Source organism: Salvelinus alpinus, chromosome 13 (assembly GCF_045679555.1).
Source record: "Salvelinus alpinus chromosome 13, SLU_Salpinus.1, whole genome shotgun sequence".
In the NCBI taxonomy this organism is placed as follows: domain Eukaryota; kingdom Metazoa; phylum Chordata; class Actinopteri; order Salmoniformes; family Salmonidae; genus Salvelinus; species Salvelinus alpinus.
In genome coordinates this window covers 51,554,372-51,579,923 of record NC_092098.1, presented here as the reverse complement: position 1 = coordinate 51,579,923, position 25,552 = coordinate 51,554,372, and the positions used below count along the sequence as shown (strand labels likewise).

Here is a 25,552-nt window from a genome sequence, read left to right as displayed (position 1 = left end):
AGATATTAGCTGATGTACGAAGGGCTATATAAAATAAACTTGATTTGATTCTGCCAGTCACATTCCGTTAAAGGTCCCCGAAGCGCACACATCCACTGGATCGCTCCTCTTTTCAGTTCGTTGCAGCTAGCGACTGGAACGAGCTGCAACAAACACTCAAACTGGACAGTTTAATCTCCATCTCTTCATTCAAAAAAGACTCAATCATGGACACTGACAGTTGTGGCTGCTTTGTGTGATGTATTGTTGTTGTCTGTGCCCAATAATGTTTGTATCATGTTGTTGTCATGTTGTGTTGCTGCCATGTTGTTGTCATGTTGTGTTGCTGCCATGTTGTTGTCATGTTGTGTTGCTGCCATGTTGTTGTCATGTGTTGCTGCCATGTTGTTGTCATGTGTTGCTGCCATGTTGTTGTCATGTTGTGTTGCTGCCATGTTGTGTTGCTGCCATGTTGTTGTCATGTTGTGTTGCTGCCATGTTGTCGTCATGTTGTGTTGCTGCCATGTTGTCATGTTGTGTTGCTGCCATGTTGTTGTCATGTTGTGTTGCTGCCATGTTGTTGTCATGTTGTGTTGCTGCCATGTTGTTGTCATGTTGTGTTGCTGCCATGTTGTTGTCATGTTGTGTTGCTGCCATGTTGTTGTCATGTGTTGCTGCCATGTTGTTGTCATGTTGTGTTGCTGCCATGTTGTCATGTTGTGTTGCTACCATGTTGTTGTCATGTTGTGTTGCTGCCATGTTGTTGTCATGTTGTGTTGCTGCCATGTTGTTGTCATGTTGTGTTGCTGCCATGTTGTTGTCATGTTGTGTTGCTGCCATGTTGTTGTCATGTTGTGTTGCTGCCATGTTGTTGTCATGTGTTGCTACCATGTTGTCATGTGTTGCTACCATGTTGTTGTTATGTTGCTACCATGTTGTTGTTATGTTGCTACCATGTTGTTGTTATGTTGCTACCATGTTGTTGTTATGTTGCTACCATGTTGTTGTTATGTTGCTACCATGTTGTTGTTATGTTGCTACCATGTTGTTGTTATGTTGTGTTGCTACCATGTTGTTGTTATGTTGTGTTGCTACCATGTTGTTGTTATGTTGTGTTGCTACCATGTTGTTATGTTGTGATGCTACCATGTTGTTATGTTGTGATGCTACCATGTTGTTATGTTGTGTTGCTACCATGCTGTTGTTATGTTGTGTTGCTGCCTTGCTATGTTGTTGTCTTAGGTTTCTATGTAGTGTTGTCTCTTGTCGTGGTGTGTTCTGTCACAACTATCCATCTACACACAGTCAAACGTTTTAGAACACCTACTCATTCAAGGGGTTTTCTATATTTTTTACTACATTGTAGAATAATAGTGAAGACATCAAAACTATAAAATAAGACATACGGAATCATGTAGTAACCAAAAAAAAAGGGTTAAAAAAAAACAAATATATTTTATATTTGAGATTCTTCAAAGTAGCCACCCTTTGCCTTGATGACAGCTTTGCACACACTTGGCATTCTCTCAACCAGCTTCATGAGGTAGTCACCTGGAATGCATTTCAATTAACAGGTGTGCCTTGTTAAAAGTTAATTTGTGGAATGTATTTCCTTCTTAGTGCATTTGAGCCAATCAGTTTTGTTGTGACAAGGTAGGGGTGGTATACAGAAGATAGCCCTATTTGGTAAAATACCAAGTCCATATTATGGCAAGAACAGAAGAAGAGAAATGACAGTCCATCATTACTTTAAGACATGAAGGTCAGTATACGGAAAATGTCAAGAACTTTGAAAGTTTCTTCAAGTGCAGTCGAAAAAAACCAAGCGCTATGATGAAACTGGCTCTCATGAGGACCACCACAGGAAAGGAAGACCCAGAGTTACCTCTGCTGCAGAGGACAAGTTCATTAGAGTTACCAGCCTCAGAAATTGCAGGCCAAATAAATGCTTGAGAGTTCAAGTCACAGACATCTCAACATCAACTGTTCACAGGAGACTGCGTAAATCAGGCCTTCATGGTCGAATTGCTGTAAAGAATCCACTACTAAAAAACACCAATCATAAGAAGAAACTTGCTTGGGCCAAGAAACACGAACAATGGACATTAGACTGCTGGAAATCTGTCCTTTGGTCTGGAGTCCAAATGTGAAATTTTTGGTTCCAACCGCCATGCCTTTGTGAGACGCGGTGTGGGTGAACGAATGATCTCCGTATGTGTGTTTCCCAACGTAAAGCATGGAGGAAGAGGTGTTATGGTGTGGGGGTGACACTGTCTGTGATTTATTTAGAATTCAAGGCACATTTAACCAGCATGGCTACCACAGCATTCTGCAGCGATACACCTTTCCATCTGGTTTGGGCTTAGCATTTGTTTTTCAACAGGACAATGACCCAAAACACCTACAGGCTGTGTAAGGGCTATTTGACCAATAAGGAGAGTGATGGAGTGCTGTATCAGATGACCTGGCCTCCACAATCACCCGACCTCAACCAAATCGAGATGGTTTGGGATATGTCGGACAGCAGAGTGAAGGAAAAGCAGCCAACAAGTGCACAGCATATTTGGGAACTCCTTCAAGACGGTTGGAAAAGCATTCCAGGTAAAGCTGGTTGAGAGAATGCCAAGAGCGTGCAAAGGGTGGCTACTTTGAAGAAAATAAAATATATTTTCATTTGTTTAACACTTTTTTGGTTACTACATGATTCCATATGTGATCTCATAGTTTTGATGTCTTCACTGTTATTCTACAATGTAGAAAATAGTACAAAAAAAGAAAACCCCTTGAATGAGTAGGTGTTCTAAAACGTTTGACCGGTGGTGTATACATTTATATATTTTAATCCCAGGCCCCCGTCCCCGCAGGAGGCCTTTTGCCTTTTGGTAGGCCATCATTGTCAATAACAATTTGTTCTTAACTGACTTAACTAGTTAAATAAAGGTAAAATTAAGGTTAAATAAAAAATATTACTGGTTGTGCATTAGGCAAGGTGCTGGTATAAAAAAATTATAAAACAAAAAGTGCATTTTCAAAGACAGACTTGAAAGCCAGAACAATGATCATTGCAAAAAAACAAAAAAAAAAACAGGTTCAACTATTTTGATACAATAATTAAATTGTTAGTGTGTCTTGTTATTGTTATGGAAGGTTAATATTTAGCCTAGGTATACTTTTACAAGCCTTTTTACTTTAAATTGTGCAACAAAGCTAATTTAGAGAACATTTATTTTAAAATGTAGATATATCGTGACTGGCCCATTAAGTAAAACACTATACAATCAAGGTAACCTTGATTTACACCCCCCCCCTCCCCCTCATGAAGATCCGATTCACATTACCTTCATGTGTTATTTTACGCACACATTTTCTACATAGTTGCTGCTCAATCCCCCCCCCCCACTTCTCTCTACTTATCCTCTTCTGAACCATAATGATATAGCCAATGTCTCTGCCTCGTATTTATGAACGGCAGAATTAAAAACACTGCAGCTATTTGAACGAACATACCAAAAGTCAACCTACCCCCCCCCCGCATCGACCAACCTTTCCCCCCGCCCCGGTAGGCATCAACCTTCTGTCTGTTGTAACTAAGGATAATGCAGTAGCACAAACAGGGGGAGGTTCTACACAAACAACCTGCATTTTAACCACACGTGTACATTTGTGACGCTGTAATCTTTATATAGTTATGCTGCCATATCGTAGCCTGAGTTGCTGAAAAAGACCACTTCTACTTTTGACTGACTGCCCCCCCTGCTTAGTCAATGTTTGAAATGGTGAAAACAGAACAATCGATCGCTATTTAAACTGCCCGTCTGTGTCGCTACCTAGAGTACACTGCACACATGAGCAGACCCTCTCAAACCTTTCGCTGTCGGGAAGAAAGGTCGAGGAAAAGTCGGATCCGCGGCCACGCCATACAATCAAATATCTATGTATAATCTGTAGATGGATGAGTATTAAGCAAATAATGAAAGGAAACATTTACCTGTATCCCTCCTTGCCGTCCTCCACCACCAGCTGTCTGAACTCCTCATACATCTTCCTGTTGAAGTGATCCCTTAGGAAGAACGACCAGAAACGGAACAGCGTGTTCATCTCCTGGGATTGGCCGATGCCCAACCGCTTGCGCTCTGTGATTGGTGGAGTAGAGGGGTGAAAGGTCAGACACTATGGCTGTGCTGTGTTCTAAATGCCAACTTATTCCCCATATTTTCAAAAAGTAGTGCACTATGTAGGGAACAGGTTGCTATTTGGGATGTAGACCTGTGTATCAAAGTAAGCCACTGCAATTTATATTTATATGCTGTGTTTCTCATCATTTATACACATGTGTAATGTGAAATGTGTGTGACAACCTGACTTTGTCACAGTCTAGAAAGTCAAACGTTTCTGAATGGAAGATAGTGAGCAATAGAAGCCGTATATGAAATGGTAAAGGTGCCACGCCTGTACTGGTTAAGTGTGTAATGAGTGCTGAACCATCTCTCTCTGTGTGTGTGTGTGTGTGTGTGTGTGTGTGTGTGTGTGTGTGTGTGTGTGTGTGTGTGTGTGTGTGTGTGTGTGTGTGTGTGTGTGTGTGTGTGTGTGTGTGTGTGTGTGTGTGTGTGTTCAGGGGGGAAAAAATATGGGTATCTATGAGTACCGTTTAGGCAGCGCCGACGGTATTTGTGGTAAACATGTTGAGTGAAGCCGTTCTCCTTGAGCAGTTCGTGGGAGGGATGCTGGAACTTGGGGAGCGACTGGGGGGTGCAGCCAATTCCCCCCAATGCAGGGGTACCCTCTGAGGGGCTGGCGTTGGAGCTGGAGAGAAGGGGACGAGTCATTAAATACACAAACATCAACAATAAATAAAACCTGAAATGAACATAGAAGTAGATTTACCAATGTGTAAGTGGTAAACCACTCAATAACTTCAACAATTGTTATTGTGGTGAAATGTTCTAATTATGACATAAGATAAAGCCTTTTGTAGGTCAAATAAACAAGTGTACACGTTCGCAAACCACCACAGGAGAGGAGACTTGTCTCACCTGACGGAGGCAGTGCGGGACCGGTGTTCTCGTGAGTCCATCACCCAGCCAACGTGGCACTCCATGGGGGGGTTAGAGCTGTGTCTGGTCTTCCTTTTCCTGGGGGTCTGGAGAGAGAAGGGGGAGAGGGATCGAGAGAGAGAGAGAGAGGACAGTTAACTACACCAAGAGAACGACAGAATTCAAGACGCCCACACCCAAAACCAGCCCTAGTCACCAGTTTGAAGTGAAAGACACTTTACAAATCATATGTATAAACAGATGCGCAGTATAAGTCTGATAGCATCTATATGTACATTGCTGCGGAAAAGTATTTGCCCCCTTTTCTGAATATATTACAGGAAGCATTTGGTTGCAGTCATTGCAGCTAAACATGGCACAACCATCTGTCGAGTGGAAAGGGGGCAATTCATTTTTCCACACGGGGGAATTGTGTGTTACATAACTTTGTTTCTGAAATATGTAATTGTTGTGTTATTTGTTCACTCAGGTTTCCTTTATTTAATATTAGCTTTTGGTTGTAGATCTGATAACATTCTGTATCAAAAATATGCAAAAGTTGCAAAAATTTGAAAAGGGGCAAATACTTTTCATGGCACTACTCCCTGGGAGATCTAACAGGCTGTTCGCTGGGAGATCTAACAGGCGGCTCCCTGGGAGATCTAACAGGCGGTTCCCTGGGAGATCTAACAGGCGGTTCCCTGGGAGATCTAACAGGTGGTTCCCTGGGAGATCTAACAGGCGGTTCCCTGGGAGATCTAACAGGCTGCTCCCTGGGAGATCTAACAGGCTGCTCCCTGGGAGATCTAACAGGCTGTTCCCTGGGAGATCTAACAGGCTGTTCCCTAGGAGATCAACATGAGTTGAAGCTAAATGGCAGAAACTCTTATTTGTTACCATGGCGTCGACAGGCCGGCTCTCCTTCACCACAGGGTAGAAGCGGGGCGTCATGGGGGGGTCCTTCCGATGCGGGGTGCGAGGCGTGCGGGGTGTCCGGGCACTGCGGTAGTTGGGTGAGTCAGGCACAGTAGTCGGGAGGGAGCGTGCTATTGTGGAAGGCTCAGGGGCACCGAACAGTTTGTTCGCCAAGGCGTCTACAGGAACTGAGAGATGCGAGAGAGTCATGAGTGATATCTGGAATACAGTTATGGGTCATTTTAGTACCACAGCTATATAAAGGATATGCACATGAGTAAGACAGGTATCTTATGTGGAGGTATTGCTATAGTTTCCAAGCTTTTCAGTGTGTGTTGCAAAAGCCATAGAACCACTTCCAACTCATTATTCTGCTCTATGGTGTCATTTCCTGTTGGTTCAGTTGAGTGGTTGAGCTTGGCACTGGATAGGCCACAACTGTGTAACCCGTTTTATTGAGAGGTCTGCGTCTTGTCTGTGCGCACGCGCCCATCCGTGTCTGCCCAGTTTGTGTGTGTGTGTGTGTGTGTGTGGTCCGTGTCTGCCTCGTGTGCGTGTGTGTGTCTGCCTCGTGTGTGTGTGTGTGTGTGTGTGTGTAGTCCGTGTCTGCCTCGTGTGTGTGTGTGTGTGTGTGTGTGTGTGTGTGTGTGTGTGTGTGTGTAGTCTGTGTCTGCCTCGTGTGTGTGTGTGTGTGTGTGTGTGTAGTCTGTGTCTGCCTCGTGTGTGTGTGTGTGTGTGTAGTCTGTGTCTGCCTCGTGTGTGTGTGTGTGTGTGTGTGTAGTCTGTGTCTGCCTCGTGTGTGTGTAGTCTGTGTCTGCCTCGTGTGTGTGTGTGTGTGTGTGTGCCTCGTGTGTGTGTGTGTGTGTCTGTGTGTGTGTGTGTAGTCTGTGTCTGCCTCGTGTGTGTGTGTGTGTGTGTGTGTGTGTGTGTGTGTGTGTGTCTAGTCTGTGTCTGCCTCGTGTGTGTGTGTGTGTGTGTGTGTGTGTGTGTGTGTGTGTGTGTGTGTGTGTGTGTGTGTGTGGTGTGTAGTCTGTGTCTGCCTCGTGTGTGTGTGTGTGTGTGTGTGTGTGTGTGTGTGTCTAGTCTGTGTCTGCCTCGTGTGTGTGTGTGTGTGTGTGTGTGTGTAGTCTGTGTCTGCCGTGTGTGTGTGTGTGTGTGTGTGTAGTCTGTGTCTGCCGTGTGTGTGTGTGTGTGTGTGTGTGTTTGTATAGTCTGTGTCTGCCGTGTGTGTGTGTGTGTGTGTGTGTAGTCTGTGTCTGCCGTGTGTGTGTGTGTGTGTGTGTGTGTGTAGTCTGTGTCTGCCGTGTGTGTGTGTGTGTGTGTGTGTAGTCTGTGTCTGCCGTGTGTGTGTGTGTGTGTGTGTGTGTGTGTGTGTGTGTGTGTGTGTAGTCTGTGTCTGCCTCGTGTGTGTGTGTGTGTGTCTGTGTGTGTGTGTGTGTGTGTGTAGTCTGTGTCTGCCTCGTGTGTGTGTGTGTGTGTCTCTGTGTGTGTGTGTGTGTGTGTGTGTGTGTGTGTGTGTGTGTGTGTGTGTCTAGTCTGTGTCTGCCTCGTGTGTGTGTGTGTGTGTGTGTGTGTGTAGTCTGTGTCTGCCTCGTGTGTGTGTGTGTGTGTGTGTGTGTGTGTGTGTCTAGTCTGTGTCTGCCTCGTGTGTGTGTGTGTGTGTGTGTGTGTGTGTGTGTGTGTGTGTGTGTGTGTGTGTGTGTGTGTGTGTGTGTAGTCTGTGTCTGCCGTGTGTGTGTGTGTGTGTGTGTAGTCTGTGTCTGCCGTGTGTGTGTGTGTGTGTGTGTGTGTGTGTGTGTTTGTATAGTCTGTGTCTGCCGTGTGTGTGTGTGTGTGTGTGTGTGTGTAGTCTGTGTCTGCCGTGTGTGTGTGTGTGTGTGTGTGTGTGTGTGTGTGTGTGTGTGTGTGTGTGTGTGTGTGTGTGTGTGTGTGTGTGTGTGTGTGTGTGTGTGTGTGTGTGTAGTCCGTGGTACTCACTCTGCTGGGGCTTGGGGGGTCCCGGGGGTACTTCCTGGTTGGGGTCGACAGGGGGCTCTGGGGTCAGACAGTCAAACTCCTCTCGGCTGATCAGGTGAACCTTCTTGAAGTTCTCCACCTCTTGCTGCAGAGACAACATGGCAGAGAGCCTCAGTGAGACAGTGGTCAAACTTAAATGGGCTGGTTTGTTTCCCCAGAAAGGTAGATTTAAGCCCAGTCCTAGAATAGAAATGTGAGATTCTCCATTGAAAGTGCTTTTTAGTCCAGGACTAGCAGTTATGTGTCCAGGCGATGATCATTCAAAAAGCCAAACATTTGACCATGCCTCATTTCATGTCCAAAACATTTTGTTGTTTTTCTCAAGAGCCAAAACAATAAAAGCCGGAGGAAATAGTTAATGGCCTGTCATCAGCAATGATCTATGTAGCCTAATGTACCTTCTAATGGTTTGGTGATGGTTGGACACACACGCCAAGAGGGCATGGTGACCAAGAAACTACAAGGCTACATTACAGCCTTCAATCTAACTGCCATTTCATCCCAGTCCATTTCAAACTGGTCTGAATGTCAACGGTAACGATCTCCAAAACACAACAGAATCATCAACTTTCCTCTAAGACAAAACTGGTATAAAAATAGCAAAAACAACAACGACTAAACTGTAATTCTACACTGCGTCCTAAATGGCAAGATAGTTCCTATATAGAGCACTGCTTTGACCAGGGCCCATAGGACTCTGGTCAAAAGCAGCACACCAAAATGAGGAAACGGGTGCCATTTTGAAACAACACTTACATTTCCAGCCCCAGCCATCGCGAAGTCTAGCGAAGTTACCTCTGAAGACATTTGAAGAGCCATATTTCCCCCCCTGTAACCCACTTTACAAAGCCCTTAGCTAAGCGGAGGCAGCCTAGTTAGGGTTTATTTATAAACAAGGGAACTCTTTTTCCACACACCACTGGATTGGGGGGGGGGGGGGGGCACGTGAACGACACAAAGAGCCCTGTCACAATGAGAGCAGGGACAACAAACACACATTCAAAATACGACCATCCTGTGGCCCGCCACATCCAGAAACAGACACCACGCGTGTGATAAGGCCTTGGACAGAAACGTCCACACTGCAGCCAGAATAGACACCTGGAACTTTTCAGAATAGCCCACTTAAGTTATATATCAGTGGTACACAAACGATGTTCATAACAGTTTGTTTGTTATCGTTTATTATTGTAGAAATAGTTTCTGGGCCTGGTGGAAGCTTGGTAACATGCCTAATTTAACTAGAGATATGGAATTGGCTAGGCTATTCCCTAAATAGTTAGTTAGGGAAAGAATTCTGCTATTCACCACATTCCCATCGGCAACACTCGTAAAAACGAATTGAAAACAAACAAATACTAATCCCTGTGGGTTTAACTCGACTTTCCTTTCTTTCATGACTATCTATTCTAGTTAAGAGTGCTTGATACCCGACTACGGAGTCGACGTGAAAGGGACTGACCTTGATGGTGGCGTACTCGGGTTCGTAGTTGTCATCCCAAAGATCCGCTTCGTAGTAGTACAGGCCGTCGTTGATCACCTTCACCAGCTCGTTGGTCAGCTTAGAGCGTGACGTGTGGTGGCCTGTGCGGTCGCCACCCGGATGCTTGCGTAGGTAGGGCGGCGTCTGAGTCACGATGAGGATTTTGTTAACGTCGTTGTCGGCGATCTCGCAGTCCGAGTCGTCGTCGGACCAGTCGGTGAAGGTGTTCCTGCGACCATCTATCTGCTCCATCTCCTCGTCAAACATGAAGTCCAGCTCCTCGGGCTCGTCCTGCTCCTCCTTGGCTCCCGTGGCTGAGGCCTGGGCTGGGGAGGCCGAGGGGATCGGGCTGGGTCCTGGCTGAGGCACCGGGGAGACAGCCTCTTCCTTCTGCTGCAACGAGGGGGTCTACCATCAGTTAACGCCCAGGGAGGAGGGAGGGAGGTATGGATGGATGACAAAGGGGGAGAGGGAGACAAGTGGAGAGAGGGCAATGTAGAGGTATGGACATACCCCCAAATGGCACCCTATTCCCTATGTAGTGCACTACTTTTGACTAGGGATCTGGTCCAAAGTAGTGCACTAAATAGGGAATAGGGTGCCATTTGGGATGCTGATATTAGATCATGGAATTGGTTGTAGGTGTCTTGAAGGAAGCCTTTATAACCATTGGGTTTTGTAGCAAGCATCATGTTGCAAGGATTGGGTTTTGTTGCAAGCATGACGATGCAACATTGCCCTGATATCCATATAAGCGAATGGGGGGTGGAATAAATGTAGACTACATTAGGAATATCACACATTCTGTCATATCGTTTTGACAATTTCGCAATATTATTTTTTTGCGCTAGTTAGCTTTACCTGCACCAAAACTCCAGTATTTTTCCTTCATAGCTTGTCCTCCATCTTGTTTTTTTATATATTTTTAAATAGGGAGACAACTCTGTTTTTCAGCACTTCTATTTAATTGACTGATCAAAACTAATTTTCTCATGACTCTCGTCCCTCTGCAGCAGACACATGGTGAGCAATATGTTTGGAACATCAAATCGCAATAAAATCAGTGTTGAAATCGCAAACACACATAGAATTGTGAGAATTGCAATATATAATCATATCGGCACCCAAGTATGGCGATAATATCGTATTGTGAGGTTAGAATCCTCCTTCCGTCCCTCTCCTCACCTTGGGTCGGGCCGGGGAGGGCCTGGGCCTCTTTTTCACCTCGATCCAGGACTCAGAGTCCAGGTCGGGGAGACTTGCCGACAGGCCCTTGGACATGCTCTTCAGGTTGGACACGTCCTGCTCCACCTTGGGCTGCTTGGAGGCCCTGGTCGAGCCCCTGGCGGGCGTGGAGGACCGGGGAGACCCTGGAGCAGATTATGTCGATTAGATTGACTAGAGGTGATACCTAGTCTAGACGAGCCTACAGGATGTACCATGTGGACAGACAGGTGATCCCTAGTCTAGACAAGCCTACAGGATGTACCATGTGGACAGACAGGTGATCCCTAGTCTAGACAAGCCTACAGGATGTACCATGTGGACAGACAGGTGATCCCTAGTCTAGACAAGCCTACAGGATGTACCATGTGGACAGACAGGTGATCCCTAGTCTAGACAAGCCTACAGGATGTACCATGTGGACAGACAGGTGATCCCTAGTCTAGACAAGCCTACAGGATGTACCATGTGGACAGACAGGTGATCCCTAGTCTAGACAAGCCTACAGGATGTACCATGTGGACAGACAGGTGATCCCTAGTCTAGACAAGCCTACAGGATGTACCATGTGGACAGACAGGTGATCCCTAGTCTAGACAAGCCTACAGGATGTACCATGTGGACAGACAGGTGATCCCTAGTCTAGACAAGCCTACAGGATGTACCATGTGGACAGACAGGTGATCCCTAGTCTAGACAAGCCTACAGGATGTACCATGTGGACAGACAGGTGATCCCTAGTCTAGACAAGCCTACAGGATGTACCATGTGGACAGACAGGTGATCCCTAGTCTAGACGAGCCTACAGGATGTACCATGTGGACAGACAGGTGATCCCTAGTCTACACAAGCCTACAGATGTGCAAGGTGGACAGACAGACACGACGGTCACTAGACAAGCCTACAGATGTACAAGGTGGAGAGACAGGTGAGTGAGCTCACCAGATAAGCAACCCAATGGACTAAATCAGCTGTGCCTAATCAGGGTCTACTTGACACAGCAAGAGAGCCCTTGACTGAATCAGAATGAGTCCACCTCACAGTATCACACTGTATACCCCCACCCTTAAAAAATAATAATAATAAAACAAACTCAGGTGTCTAGGCTGGGCCCAAAACTGAGCCAACATGTGAGGCGTTTAGCCTTCACCAGGGTGTTGTAATGCTATAAGTGGATAGTGAGACACTAGCAAGTATACGGTGACTGTGGCTGGCTAGACAGCTGAGTATAGCCATCTGCTTATATAGCAACTCTGTATGGCCAAGTGTACAACCGTCTGTTTTCATAGTGAATACATGGACAGACAGACAGGTACATACATACACAGGTCTGTTCGATAGGATTCTAAATACACAGTCTGTTAAAGTGCATGTGGCTGACTGGATGGATCAATATACCCGTTTTGAGTAGCTAAACGGGATAGTCAAACAGAACGGATGGGTATCTGTTCTACAGTTGGAGGGGTGTAGCTGCTATTACCTGTCTGCTCAGCGGGCGTCTGCCGGGGCACGAACTCTGGGCAGTGGATGAGCTGGGTCAGATCGACTTGGTTGTGGTCCGGTCCCATGGAAAGACCCGGTAGAGGCCACTTCTCGGGTTCCACCTTTCGGCGGATCTTCATTTCAATAATCTCCACCTCTTTGCTACCCTTTAAAGACTAGGGGTAGATTTAAGAGTGTTCAGGGTATGAAACACAATGAAATAGTATCTACCCATCTATCGTATACGCATGTGTGTTTTGTGTGTTTTTATTTTTTTACAAAAACCACACAAGGGCAGGATTGGACCCCTTTGCTGACCGAATCAGGCACCCTGCCTGAATGTTCGACATCCCTGATCTAGATTATTCTCAGTGCCTGGCAAGTTGGAACCACATTCCTGCATTACATTCAAACACTTCTAAAAACTTAAGAGGGAAAGAAACTACTGCAGTGTTTTTTTGTTGAGAAGTCAAAACTCGATGAAAAAGCCTTGAATTATCTACAAATTCTAAAAACTGATGAGTTCTGAAGGTAGAGAAACGTATTTATTTCTAGAGCCATCCGCCATCTTGCTAGAAACAGCTAAGAAGGGGAACGTACGTACCTCTATGATGAGGTTGACGTCGGTGGTGAGGGCCTGCACCCTGTGGAAGCTAGCGACCAGGCCAAGAGACAGGAAGCCTTCCTGATCCATCTTCCTACGCAGGAAGAAGTCCCGCTCCAGGTTGTCAAGGCTGAAGTAATACTCACTACGGAGAAAATGCAGGAAGTCAACAAAATCAGTCTTCCTAGAATCACAATGCCTTTATTATGAAGACATGCTCAATAGAACAAAATCTGAAGAATGTTTTTGTTGTTGGCAAAGCCCTCGTCAGGGAGTACAATGATACAATGGGGAAAGTGTTGAGACTAAATATTTGGCTATGTTCTCAGCTTCGTTTTGGACTGAAAATAACTGGAATTTCAACTACAATCCGTTGTATTGAAGATGGAATTTGATCATGGAAATTATAGGCCGCCTATGTACACCTAAATTCAGATTCCATGTTATATTCTTGGGCCACCCATATGACAAAGTATACACGCATGAATGCCAATCCTTTTGGTTGAAAGTGTCTGCTAAAACAGCATAGGTTATTTACATTATTTCAACCCTGAAAATAACAATGACCAACGGCAGTAGTTCTAAAGCGCCGTAACCAACGGCAGTAGTTCTAAAGCGCCGTAACCAACGGCAGTAGTTCTAAAGCGCCGTAACCAACGGCAGTAGTTCTAAAGCGCCGTAACCAACGGCGGTAGTTCTAAAGCGCCGTAACCAACGGCGGTAGTTCTAAAGCGCCGTAACCAACGGCAGTAGTTCTAAAGCATAGTAACCGTAGTAACCAACGGCAGTAGTTCTAAAGCGCAGTAACCAACGGCAGTAGTTCTAAAGCGTAGTAACCGTAGTAACCAACGGCAGTAGTTCTAAAGCATAGTAACCGTAGTAACCAACGGCAGTAGTTCTAAAGCGCAGTAACCAACGGCAGTAGTTCTAAAGCGTAGTAACCGTAGTAACCAACGGCAGTAGTTCTAAAGCGCAGTAACCAACGGCAGTAGTTCTAAAGCGTAGTAACCGTAGTAACCAACGGCAGTAGTTCTAAAGCATAGTAACCAACGGCAGTACTCACATCTGCCTCTTGATGTAGTCCTTGAGCAGGTCCTGGTCTACGGAGTACAGGTCGTTGCTGCTCATGTTGTCATAGTAGTAGGTCACTGGAGCGCCAAACTTCTGGCCGTAGGCGCCGTCCTTCCCGTCGTAGGCCTTGTAGCCGTAATGGTAGTCATAGTGACCTGGCAGGAGACAAGGCAGTAGTCAACCATTACTGGGCGGCTGTCACATACCTACTAAAATAAACAAAGCTACAGCAGAGACACATTTGCAGCACAGCTGTTGAGCCTAGGAAGGCGTGCGAATACACTCTAAAAATCAGAGCAAGCTGACAGAGCTAGAGAGTAAATATTCGTCTAAAGATCAGCAAAGAGAGAGAGAATTTAAATATGGCTTCCTGTCAGGAAAACATTCTTAGATTGCTGAAACGGTGTGTTCCTGTGGGAGGGGGGGGGGGGGGGGGGGGGATAAAACTCCAAACAGGGGGATCTCGGCCTAGTAAGAAGGAGAAGAACGGCAGGTTTCATAATGACAGTGGGTGGGTCAGGTGGAAGGAGTGTGTTAACTTTGCTCTACTTCCCTTGTTCCTCCCACTTTCCCCTCAAACGAAAGGGGGGGGGGGCAGTGTTTTCCTGTGGCGAAGCCAGAGGGGAGAGACTGGTAGCTAGAACCAGCAGGCCCAGGCTCCCTGCCTCCACCCGTGGCACTGAGGGATCACAGGGCTCGCCTAGTACTACCACACTCCGGTTGTTATGAAATAGTTTTTACTGTATCCTTAGTGGGGCCAGATCAGGGTTACATCGGACAAAGGCAAAGCCATGAGCACAGCCACACAGAGAGAGAGAGAGAGAGCGCGAGAGAGAGAGCCTTGGAACCACACAAATGAAAATAATTATGTATTTTAAGACTTCAGTACTAAAAACAGACCTGAAATGGAGTTTTAAATCTTTGCTAGTGTACTGTGTTACTTTCTACACACTACTCTCAATAAAATGCTATTAGGACATTGCTGTTCTTCAATCACTGAGAGCGTGGCTCTCATCCAACGCGATACCATATCTGTTCATTTACACAGAGAGCTTACCTCTGCTACCTCCTCTGCCTCGTCCCCGGCCCCTGCCTCTGCCACGACCACGCCCCCGGAACCCGGCACGGAAGGGAGCACCCTCACTCTTCACGCTGGACACCTCATCATGGTCCTCACGACATTCACGCTCGTACTTCCCGCTGTGCCAGTCTGAGAAAAAAAATATATATAAAAACCATGTAAAACTGTTAAGTTTATTTTAAAGTATCCCTATATATTTCTGTTATTACGGTGCCATCAGTCTGTTGTTAGTACGCCTGCGCGGGAGTGTCACTGGAGATGGACCTGACCTGAGTGCTATGGCAACCATGTACTGTGGACATACGGTTTAGTAAAACGTTGAACTGGAACCTAATCGTTGTGTCATTTTAAGTTAACAAAACACACAAAAATAAACTAAATTAAAATGTAAAATGTTGACCACTTTATAAAGATAAACTAAGCCTTGTTCCCGCAGAGTCAAATTATTACATTTTACATATAGCATTGACCATACAAATGTTAAATTACTGTATAAACGGATGTCTCACTTAAAAAAAATGTTTTTAAAGTTAAAATAAATATATACATATATATTAATTTATATGAATTTACAAATCAAATTATTTGCTTCGCCATTATAGTAGTTGGGGTTCGGTTCAAACATGGTGAATCGAATCACGGGAATCAAAATTATCATTTGTGTATTGTGAACAGTCAAAATAATAAATTGTTAGCTGTGGCATACCTTTTGGATTGTGTCGCTGCAAAACTTATTTTGTGTAAAAATTTAATTTGGACATTCAATTCATGGGACATGGCAACTCTAGATGCTAGTCCGCTTGAAGTAAACACTTCTAAGGTAAGATAAAGGACTAAGATACAGGGCCATATAAAAACAAACCAGAACGTGCAGTACAGAAACACCACAAACAACACAATGGTCCCTTGCTAGGTACCAGATTAATTAAAGGGTACACCCTTTAAAAAAATATTTTCTCATTATTGTGTACTTAATGTGGACTTTCACCTATTAATTTTGGCTATTGATCTGGCTTGGTGGTGCACATATAGCCGATAACCTGTTTTAGAGAAATGTAATCATCAAATATTGTAATCACTTTCATTGTGTGTTTATATGCCCCCTTCAGTTATCCTACGGTTCTGACTCGTACAGGGAGAACACTAAGAATGGCCCATGTTATGAATTCTGTCTCTGTACATTTAAAAAGTGCTATACAAATAGTTATATTGACGAACGTTACGTCCATCCTAGCTTGCTCATTAACGTCTTAATCGAAATTACAGATTGTCTCTTATCCGCTCACCGTCCCATTATTCCATAGTTTGTACATTATTTATTTATTTTTTAAATATTTTTTTATATATAGCCCTTCGTACATCAGCTAATATCTCGAAGTGCTGTACAGAAACCCAGCCTAAAACCCCAAACAGCAAGCAATGCAGGTGTAGATTGTCAGCAGAAACTACATTTGTTTAAACAAGTCCGCCATATCAACTTGTTTTATTTTTTTTAAAGGCAGTAAATGAGGCTGAATTAACTGTTTCGCTGCCAGACATGGCTCCGCTGATAACCAGGTGTAGCAGAGGTAAGGATTCACTCCATGTTGCTGAAAAGAAAGCTCTGCTGTTGGGACAGCTTTATGTAGGCCCTAACAGTTTGTGGGCACCGTTTGTCACCGTTATAGTGCAATTAATGTATTGTTTAGTGTTGTGTTGTGGCTTTGCTGGCATGCACCCCAAATGTTGTATTTTCTTTTGCCCCATCAAGATTTATATGCTAAAATCATCACTGCACCTATCCATCCCCCATTGGCCCAGTCAGATTCAATGCACTACAGTGCCTTCAAGAAGTATTCACACCCCTTGACTTCACATTTTGTTGTGTTACAAAGTGAGAACAAAATAGAGTTAAGTGTGTGTTTTTTTACAGCAATCTAAACAAAACACTAAGGTCAACATAAAAAAAGAATTAAATACAACTACATAAAAACAATTTGGATTAGATAACCCCCTGAGTCAATACATGTTAGAATCACCTTTGGCAACGATTACAGCTGTGAGTCTGTCTGTGTGTGTATATTTTTACATTTATTTAACCTTTATTTAGCTGGGACCGGACCACAACAAGGTCAAGTTCTCTCCTATCACAGCCATTTTAAAGTCACCATTGGCCTCAGTGAAATCCCTGAACGGTTTCCTTTGAAATTCACTGCTCGACTGAGAGACCTTACAGATAATTGTATGAGTGGGGTAACAGAGATGAGGTAGTAAATCAAAAAAAATCACATTATCCACATATTGCAACCAGAATGAGTCTATGTAACTTATTGTGTGACTTGTTAAGCACATTTTGTACTCCTGAACTGATTTAGGCTCGCCGTAACAAAAGGGTTAAACACTTATGGACTAACACCATGTCAGCTTTTCATTTGTAGTTCATTTGTAAAAATGTATGTCTAAAAACAATTCCACTTGGGGTATTGTGTTTAGATCAATGGGGGGGGGAGCCCCCCCCCCAAAAAAATATTAATTTAATCTATATTAAATTCAGGCTGTAACAACACAATGTAGAAAAAGTAAAGGGGTGTGAATATTTTCTGAAGGGAATACTGAACCTGGTCAAAAGTAGTGCACTATATAGGGAATAGGGTGCTATAGTAGTGCACTATATAGGGAATAGGGTGCCATATGGTACCCAACCAGGCAGACATATGGGGTCAGGCTGTTGCTGGGTGATGTCAGTCACCTCGGAGGTCGTTCCTGTTGTTGGGGGGCATCCTGGGAACCTCGTTCTGACGGGTGTTGTTCCTGGATGCAGAGCGCTCTCTGGGCCCCTCTGACTTCACCTCCATCATCAGCGGCACCCACTTGTGCTTGTTCCCTACACACACACACACACACACACACACACACACGTTAGAACGGCGCCTGTCTGTCACATTTACACAACACCAATAGTTTTGATTAGTGTCCGACCAAGTGTGAGATGCAGGCGGCCCGGGATAGTAGGAAACTAGTTGATGTTGCAGGGGAAATGACAGAGCAGCACTCAACAAGCGCTCTGTAACTTCTCCTGGTAGGCCTATTAGGTCCTATAAGATTTCACAGCTAGAACTGTAAACCCTATTGAGAAATCTGATAAAAACACTGACATCTAAAATAAATACCTCACGTTTTACTCCGTCTTCTGCACAAATCCGTTTTGTAATTGCTGGAACAGTTTTTATTCAGCCAGAGGTGTAGTACCCTTTCTGGCCAGTTGGCGGTGTCAGTGCTCTGTTAGTGGAGTGTGCTCGAGGGCAGGAGACTAGAGCGAGCACGTTGAACAGAAGTGATTCTCACCTACACCGTCAGCAGATAGGCACAGGGCCACGTCACTCTTGACAGTGCACTCTGGGAGAGTAAGAGTGACGTGGCCCTGTCTGCTGAAGGCGTCGGTGAGAGAATAACCAATCATATTTATTTCTCCAAATACATTTGCATGAACACGAATTTCACTCAGTGAAACGGTGCTGCAGAGTTAGAGACAATACGCAAAAAAAATACAATATATCCACATATAGTATGTACACTATCAACACTGAAGCTATAAACACTAGACTGCACTATGAACACTGAAGGTAAACACTAGAGACCGCACTATGAACACTGAAGCTATAAACAGTACAGACTGCACTATAAATTACAACTATGTGTAGAGATTAGGGCTGTGATACTCATTTTGGAATTTTGGATGACATTTTTGGTCAGCCAAATGACTACAGTCACAGGAACAACCATATATCTCCCGCATGTTAAGAAGCAGGATGGTTGCAGGTCCTGGGCTGGCGTGGATACACGTGGTCTGTGGTTGTGAGGCCGGTTGGACGTACTGCCAAATTCTCTAAAACGACATTAGAGGAGTCTTATGGAAGAGAAAATGAACATTTAATTCTCTGGCAACAGCTCTGGTGGACATTCCTGCAGTCAGCATACCAATTCCACACTCCCTCAAAACTTGAGACATCTGTGGCATTGTGTTGTGTGACAAAACTGCACATTTTAGAGTAGCCTTATTGGCCCCAGCACAAGGTGCACCTGTGTAATGATCATGCCGTTTAATCCGCTTCTTGGCATGCCACAACTGTCTGGTGGATGGATTATCTTGGCAAGAAAGAACTGTTCACTAACAGGGATGTAAACAAATTTGTGCACAATTTGAGAGAAATATATTTTTTAGTGCATTTGGAAAAATTCTCGGTAATTTTATTTCAGCTCATTAAAAACCAAGACTTTACATGTTGCATTTATATAAAGGGAGGGATGGATAAAGGGAGGGAGATCGAGAGAGAGAAAAAGAGCATTGCAGAGCCAGAAAGAGGCACACACACACACGAGAGTCTGTCAGTGGCAGAGATCTAAGGCAGTGCGGAGTGCAGTTGCAGGATGAAAGTGCAGGGTGCATAGTCCAAGTAGGAAGGTAAACGTGGACCAGGTGGGCAGTTGGTGAGGGCCACAGGGGGGGGGAGGCAACACTGTTCGGGTGACAGGAGGGTTTGGTTGTGATAGACCTGAACCGTTTGCCCGAGGGGACTCTTTTAAAGACAGGGTGCCCGGGGTGAAAGGGAAGGGGGAATAAGAGCATTGCAGAGCCAGAAAGAGGCAAGTCTCTCGCTCTCCCTCTCTCGCTCTAGTCAGTGAGGAAAAACCTCATTCCGAAGGTCAGAAAACACTCGCTGGCTGGCAGACCAGTGGAATTTCAACCCTTTATTACTGCCAAAACATCTCCCTGCCTGCATCGCCTCCTACTCCGTGAGGGTTAGACTCGGAGTAGTAGTCACTACAAAGCCAGACTGGGGCCTGCACCATGCAAAACATTTAGTAAACATGATTAATTTTCCTCAAGTGGGAATGGATATTCCTACATTGTTTAGGCCTACAGCATGAGTGTAAATTAAAAACAAAAGACAGCTTTTCCCGAATACTGTTAATCAAGTCACGACGTCATTGATGTTAACACAATGATTGGCTATTTGTTATAGTTTGTGTGTCAGACAAACATTTGTTCTGTGTAAAAGCCCTTAGGTCGGATGTCCTACCGCACAGGGTTCTGTTTCCCTGAGCTCTGTAAAAACAATTTTTTTTTAAAGGGAAATTACACCACTTTTTAACCTCATATTCACCATCTCCGGTGTCTACATATGTGAAAATGCACTTTCCATACACTCTGTAGTTTAGTTAAAAAGAGTAAGAGGTCAACCCTTAGTAAAAAATAAAATAAAAATCACCCACCTTTTTTCTTCTGTCCATTCTTCTGAGAGTCCTCGTCTCCGTTCTTCTCCTCTCCAGAGTCGTCCGACTTGGCCTTCTGGTTCTCCTTGCTCTCTTCGTTGGTGTCACGTTTCTCTTTCCACTCTTTCTTAACCACGAGCTTCTTGGGGGCCTGGGGAGTAGGTTAACACAAGGTACAATGTTTCCAGCAGGGTTTTTTTTTTCTTTTCTTCCCAACAACCAGGTTTAGGAGCATCACTTAAGTGTGTATTCCAAATGGCACCTTATTCTCAATTTGGTCCCTGGTCAAAAGTAACGCAATGAATAGGCAATAAGGAGCCATTTGAGACTAACATTAAGGTTAAAGGTCACCGGTCACCTACAGTACACTGAGGAGAAACCACACGAAACCGTTCATTCCAATGATTTAGTGAAAAACACGAACACAGAATATTTGTCAACAAATATTACATTTTGACGTTAGCGTTTCCTCCAGGAGTAGCGGCGTTTGTGTGTAGGTGTGGGCAATGGCGCAGTGCTAAAGGCCGTCCGCTGCTATAAAGCTAATATCCTGAAATTCTACACATTTTGCCTTACGCCGTGTTCTTATGCCATCTGAGCGACTCAAGCTTATAAACACAATCAATACGGTGCCGAATGACATGACATTTTAGATTCTGACTGTCTCGTTTTTTTATTTTGATGATTGTTAGTTCTCAAAGATGATCTCAGAAGAAGAAAAAATATTGCTCCAATATATTTTCTACATACATTAAAATATGGTTTTAGTCATTTACGATTTCCCTTCACTGGAACTAAGGGGCCCTAGCCCGAACCACAAAAAACAGCCCCAGACCATTATTCCTTCTCCACCAAACTTTACAGTTGGCACTGTGCATTGGGGTTAGGTAGTGTTCTCCTGGACTCTGCCTACCACTTCGCGGCTGAGCCGTTGTTGCTCCTAGACGTTTACAGTTGACCGGGAACCATTAAAAACAGCCCCAGACCATTATTCCTTCTCCACCAAACTTTACAGTTGACCGGGCCAGCTCTAACAGGGTAACAATTTGACAAAGACATACCTTTCTATTCCTCCTTGTTCTGGGACACAACCTGTCCCGGGGGTTAAGATTAGTGAGTAGGGTTGGGCGGTATTACAATAAAATGTATTACTATAGGGCCTCCAAAGTGGCGCAGTGTCTAAGGCTTGAGGTGTCACTACAGACCCGGGTTCGATCCCAGACTGTGTCATAACTGGCTGTGACTGGGAGTCCCAAAGGGCAGCGCCGGGTTAGGTCAGGGTTTGGCCTGGGATGATGACTTGGCTCATCACACGCTTGTGGTGGGCCGGACGCCTGCAGGCTGACTGCGGTCATCAGTCGAGCGATGATGTTCGGTCAGCCGTCGTCGATCGCTATGTGATGTGACAGACTATGGTTTAGCTTATTTGAACTTTAAGTTATATAAAATAAAATAAAAACAGAGTCTGGCAGGTCAGAACACATTCAAACCTTGTCTCAGATTTTCAAGCAAATTTAAGTCAAGATTGAGACTGGACCACTCAGGAAACCTCAACGCCTATTGGAAGCTATTCTGGCGTGTCTTTGGAATAAATTTAATTAATAAATTTAATTGTCCAGCTGAAAAATGAAATTACCCCAGGGTTAGACATTCATAAGACTGCGGTGGATTATCCTGAACGGTCCAGTCTCAGTCCAATTTGTTTTAATTAATACATTTTTAGATTTCATTCATGCGACATGCTCATTTTCATTATAAATGTTGAAGAAATACGTTCCTAGCGTGTGAGGAACATGTTTTGCTAGCCAGCAAGCTAATATTTAGAATATTTTTTTGGGGGTTTGGCTACAGTTACGGTAACCTGTTTGCAATCCCTTTAACGTTGCTACAGAGGTTAGCTACTGGCATCAAGTTGTGTCACCATATTTAGCCTATTCCACCATTTGCAGTATGCATACTGGCATTTGAAAACAGTGCAGGGAAAAAGGGAATCCACTATGTGGCTATGTCAGACACATTTAAACCTAAGTGTAGAGACACACGATGTGTTCGGAATTCCAAGATCAGAAATTCCATGATCAGAATAGAAAAACAGCATTAACTGCCAAGTCTTAACATGGCCAGAGAGCTGCCTAGAGACAGTTGCAGATCCTGTGTTTAATCACCTCTGCTCAATTAGTCATGCAGCGTGTCCATTTGAGACTTAGTCAAATTAAAATGCAAGTTTAGTTCACTTGGATGTTTGAGCTCACTCACTAAGTTAAATAACTTTTAATCAGGGCACTTTGCATAGGAAGCCCCATGCAAAGCATCCAGTTAAAAGGTTAGTTTGGCAAGACAAGGCCTAGTCGTTTTTTCACACTTGTACTACACGCATTTCAAAACGTAGTTGTTTTTTCTCTCTCTCTCTCCATTTTTCTTCTTCATGTCGCAAAAAATGAAAGTAATCCACACAACAACAAAAAAAAAGTCACTTGGTGAGCAAAGACCCCCCCTAACAAAGCACTGGAATAGATAACTCACTTTCTATACAAACCTTTGTAAATCACATTCAAATAGAAATACTGTACACTTTTCTGTTTTTGAACAGGAACCGGAATAGCTGTTAACATTGCCAAGTATGAATGAGCAACTAACGGAAAACCAATAGCCTAAAATGGGAAGTTAACGTCCACTGAGCACTGAATACCTACTATAATGCTAATTTCCTGTGGCCACCGCAAACCTGATACCCAATTTCTGATGAAATACTGATTCCTTGTGTGCGATTGGAAGTTAAATCAATACCACTCATCAAGCTTTCCAATGGCTATGTTCACCCCACCAGCAAGCCGTTCCACCATCATACTCCTTCTGGGCATCCACAAACTACTGGTTGCACAGACCCACATTACGTCTACGGTTGGACTAAACCATTTTCATGCTGGGTCTCCATAGTTCTGTTCAACCCAGGAGTTGGCTTAAAAAAAATCAGGGTGCGTGCAACCGTCTCCCCAATTATTATTATTATAAATTCCCCAGCAAGCTTTTTGATTGGTTAACGTCACAACCACTATACTCCTACGGAGTATCCTTTGTTTCAGGTCATTCGGGTTCTACGGAAGCCAAGGAGGCCGTGGAGGCTCCTAGACCAGGCGGCTTTCAGGTCCATGTGAAGGGTGAACTTACTGGGGATCTCCGTGGGGAGCTCACCTCTCTGACCTGCCTGACAGGCATGGGGCATGACACAATCCCAGTCACAACTTCAATCTGAGCACAGGGGGGACAGAAGGGAAGGTATTTTTAGGATAAGGGCGCAAATCACAATTACAGGATTGCGTCCTGGATGAAAAGAAATATATATATATTTTTTTAAATGCCATTTCAACAACACACACACAGAGACAATGATAAGATGATGATGATGTATATGCCTGTGTTTCAATGCCATGTAACTGGAGTGTGTTTTGAAAATTGTATGTAATTCATCATTGTTATGTGACTGCTTATGAGATGTCCTCTAAAACTAAAGAATGCTGATTCATTCTATAGAAATTTGCTGACAGAATTCTACAGAAAATTCTATGGGCAGAATTCTACAGAAAATATTCTCATTTTACAGGCATGATTCTAAAAGACTTTACAAAACGCCACAGAATGGAGAATAAAGGTTTTGTGTCTGGGGAGGGTTGTGATAGTTGAGGTGTGGCATCTACAGTCGGGCCCTCCACCCAACACAAACCTAACCACTGAGTAAAAACACAACCTTTTAATCGTGTTAACCTCAATTCCAACCAATTCTAGAAAACCACCTAAAATAACTGAACAATTCTCAGAGGAAATTATGGGCAGTGAAGTTGTCTTAGCAAAAGATACAATGGCCCTTGGGAACATGGTAATGACAATACTAAAGCTTTAGTTTCATTGCAGTACTGAACCAAAACCTTCACAGCCTTTCTGGGAAAAACAGCCAACCTATTTTAAAAGCTTAAAAAAAGTACAAAAATATCAAATTCTGATACCAAATTTTTCTTTCTTCAAGTAACTGACTGATTAAGCAGCGTTTGGATAAGTTTGGTTGCCGACAACCACCCAGAATAGCAGCAGATGTCCTGGGGTTATTGTGGGGATCCCTAAAAGGACATCCCATCTATAGGGACCCGTCCAGGCCTGGTTATTCCTGGCCCTGCTCTGACCTACATCTCCTCAGGCCTACGCTAGCCTGGCAGAACGTACGCAGAGCAGCCACTCCCCCCACCACCCCCACCTGTCTAAAAAAGGGGTTTAATACTTGGGGTCACTCTGCCAGTGAGAAACTATCTCCCCGATCCCAGTTGTCAGAAATAGCCTGCAGGGATATGCTACTGTAAGAGGTCACAAATGAGTTGCATCCTCCTGTCCGTGGTACCCAGCACCTGGGGGGAAATGAAGGTTGGAACGTATGGATGCCTCAGGTGACTGCACCGCTATAGCTCAGAGCCCCTCTACCAGTCTCAGATGTGTATTTAAGCCTGCAGTGCTGAGTCTTGGAGTTCATGTTTGCCCCAAGTCGATCTCTCGGGGTGGGGGCGGGGGGGGTCCTATACCTCTCGGGAAGGGGAAAGAGGGGTATTTTTCTGGGAAGGGGAAAGAGGGGTATTTTTCTAACTGCAGGGCCATAGTCAAGTGTACTCTCAAAATAGACTAATTTCTCACACTATGTAGAGAATAGGGTGCCATTTAAGAGAACCCAATCTATGTGCAGCCTCACGTAGTCCCACTGTGTTGCTAACTAGCAACCTAAGAGACAAAAGAGCCAGTCGGGTCCACTTGTCTGAAAGCGTTCTACAATTACACTCCCCCTTCCCCCCACCACAAAACACCCACAGCGGCATCATAATCAGGGGGGAATAGAGAGCCAACTTTATTTACGTCTCGTCCTCCCCTCCTAGTGACTATTCTCCTCTCCTGTGTCGTTCCACAAACTCTGCATCTCTGCCTAGCCTGCACACCGTTGTTTCCCCACCAATGAGAGGCTAGAACAAGTCTCCTGCTCTAAGAGGTATTATTCATTGATAAGTCAAGGTGACTGGTTAAGACTGGTTGAGGCTGTCGTGTCTGTAGAGGTCCTGTAAACCTTCTGAATAAACAAGAGCTGCGTGTTCTCTAGTCTCCAAAAACCCGACCCTAGGCAACAGCAGTAACTAGGGCTCTAGTTTCAATGACGGACTCTTTCGTCAACTTGGATAAGAAAGAAAATATATATATATATATATTCTGGGGTGGGTTCTCTTCAGACAGACAACTCTCTCAAACAAATAACGGAGGCAGACATGCCAGAACGTTGCGATTCAAAACCGAGGATATTTCAGGAAAAATCTTGGTTTAAGTGAAGGTAGTTGATGCCAACTAGCCACCTGTGAAATGCACTCTTTAAAAAATGTTAGAAATAC

General features: G+C 44.4%; 1 protein-coding gene across 5 annotated transcripts in view; it reads right to left on the bottom strand.

Annotated features, from left to right (window-relative positions):
* The window catches only part of LOC139537886 (la-related protein 1-like), a 53,440-nt gene that overhangs the window by 9,060 nt on the left and 18,828 nt on the right, over positions 1 to 25,552 (bottom strand). The window contains exons 4-17 of one of the 5 annotated variants that reach the window (XM_071339758.1): positions 23,334 to 23,390; positions 20,142 to 20,292; positions 17,617 to 17,751; positions 14,865 to 15,017; positions 13,800 to 13,962; positions 12,737 to 12,881; positions 12,131 to 12,308; positions 10,612 to 10,796; positions 9,406 to 9,834; positions 7,905 to 8,028; positions 5,910 to 6,115; positions 5,013 to 5,119; positions 4,625 to 4,782; positions 3,968 to 4,112 (exon numbers count right to left, since the gene is read on the bottom strand). In XM_071339758.1, coding sequence (XP_071195859.1) covers positions 3,968 to 4,112; positions 4,625 to 4,782; positions 5,013 to 5,119; positions 5,910 to 6,115; positions 7,905 to 8,028; positions 9,406 to 9,834; positions 10,612 to 10,796; positions 12,131 to 12,308; positions 12,737 to 12,881; positions 13,800 to 13,962; positions 14,865 to 15,017; positions 17,617 to 17,751; positions 20,142 to 20,292; positions 23,334 to 23,390 — 2,336 coding nt within the window. Of the gene's footprint in view, positions 1 to 3,967; positions 4,113 to 4,624; positions 4,783 to 5,012; positions 5,120 to 5,909; positions 6,116 to 7,904; positions 8,029 to 9,405; positions 9,835 to 10,611; positions 10,797 to 12,130; positions 12,309 to 12,736; positions 12,882 to 13,799; positions 13,963 to 14,864; positions 15,018 to 17,616; positions 17,752 to 20,141; positions 20,293 to 23,309; positions 23,391 to 25,552 lie in introns of all 5 variants that reach the window. The other 4 variants (XM_071339755.1, XM_071339756.1, XM_071339757.1 and 1 more) reach the window with 4 other exon arrangements.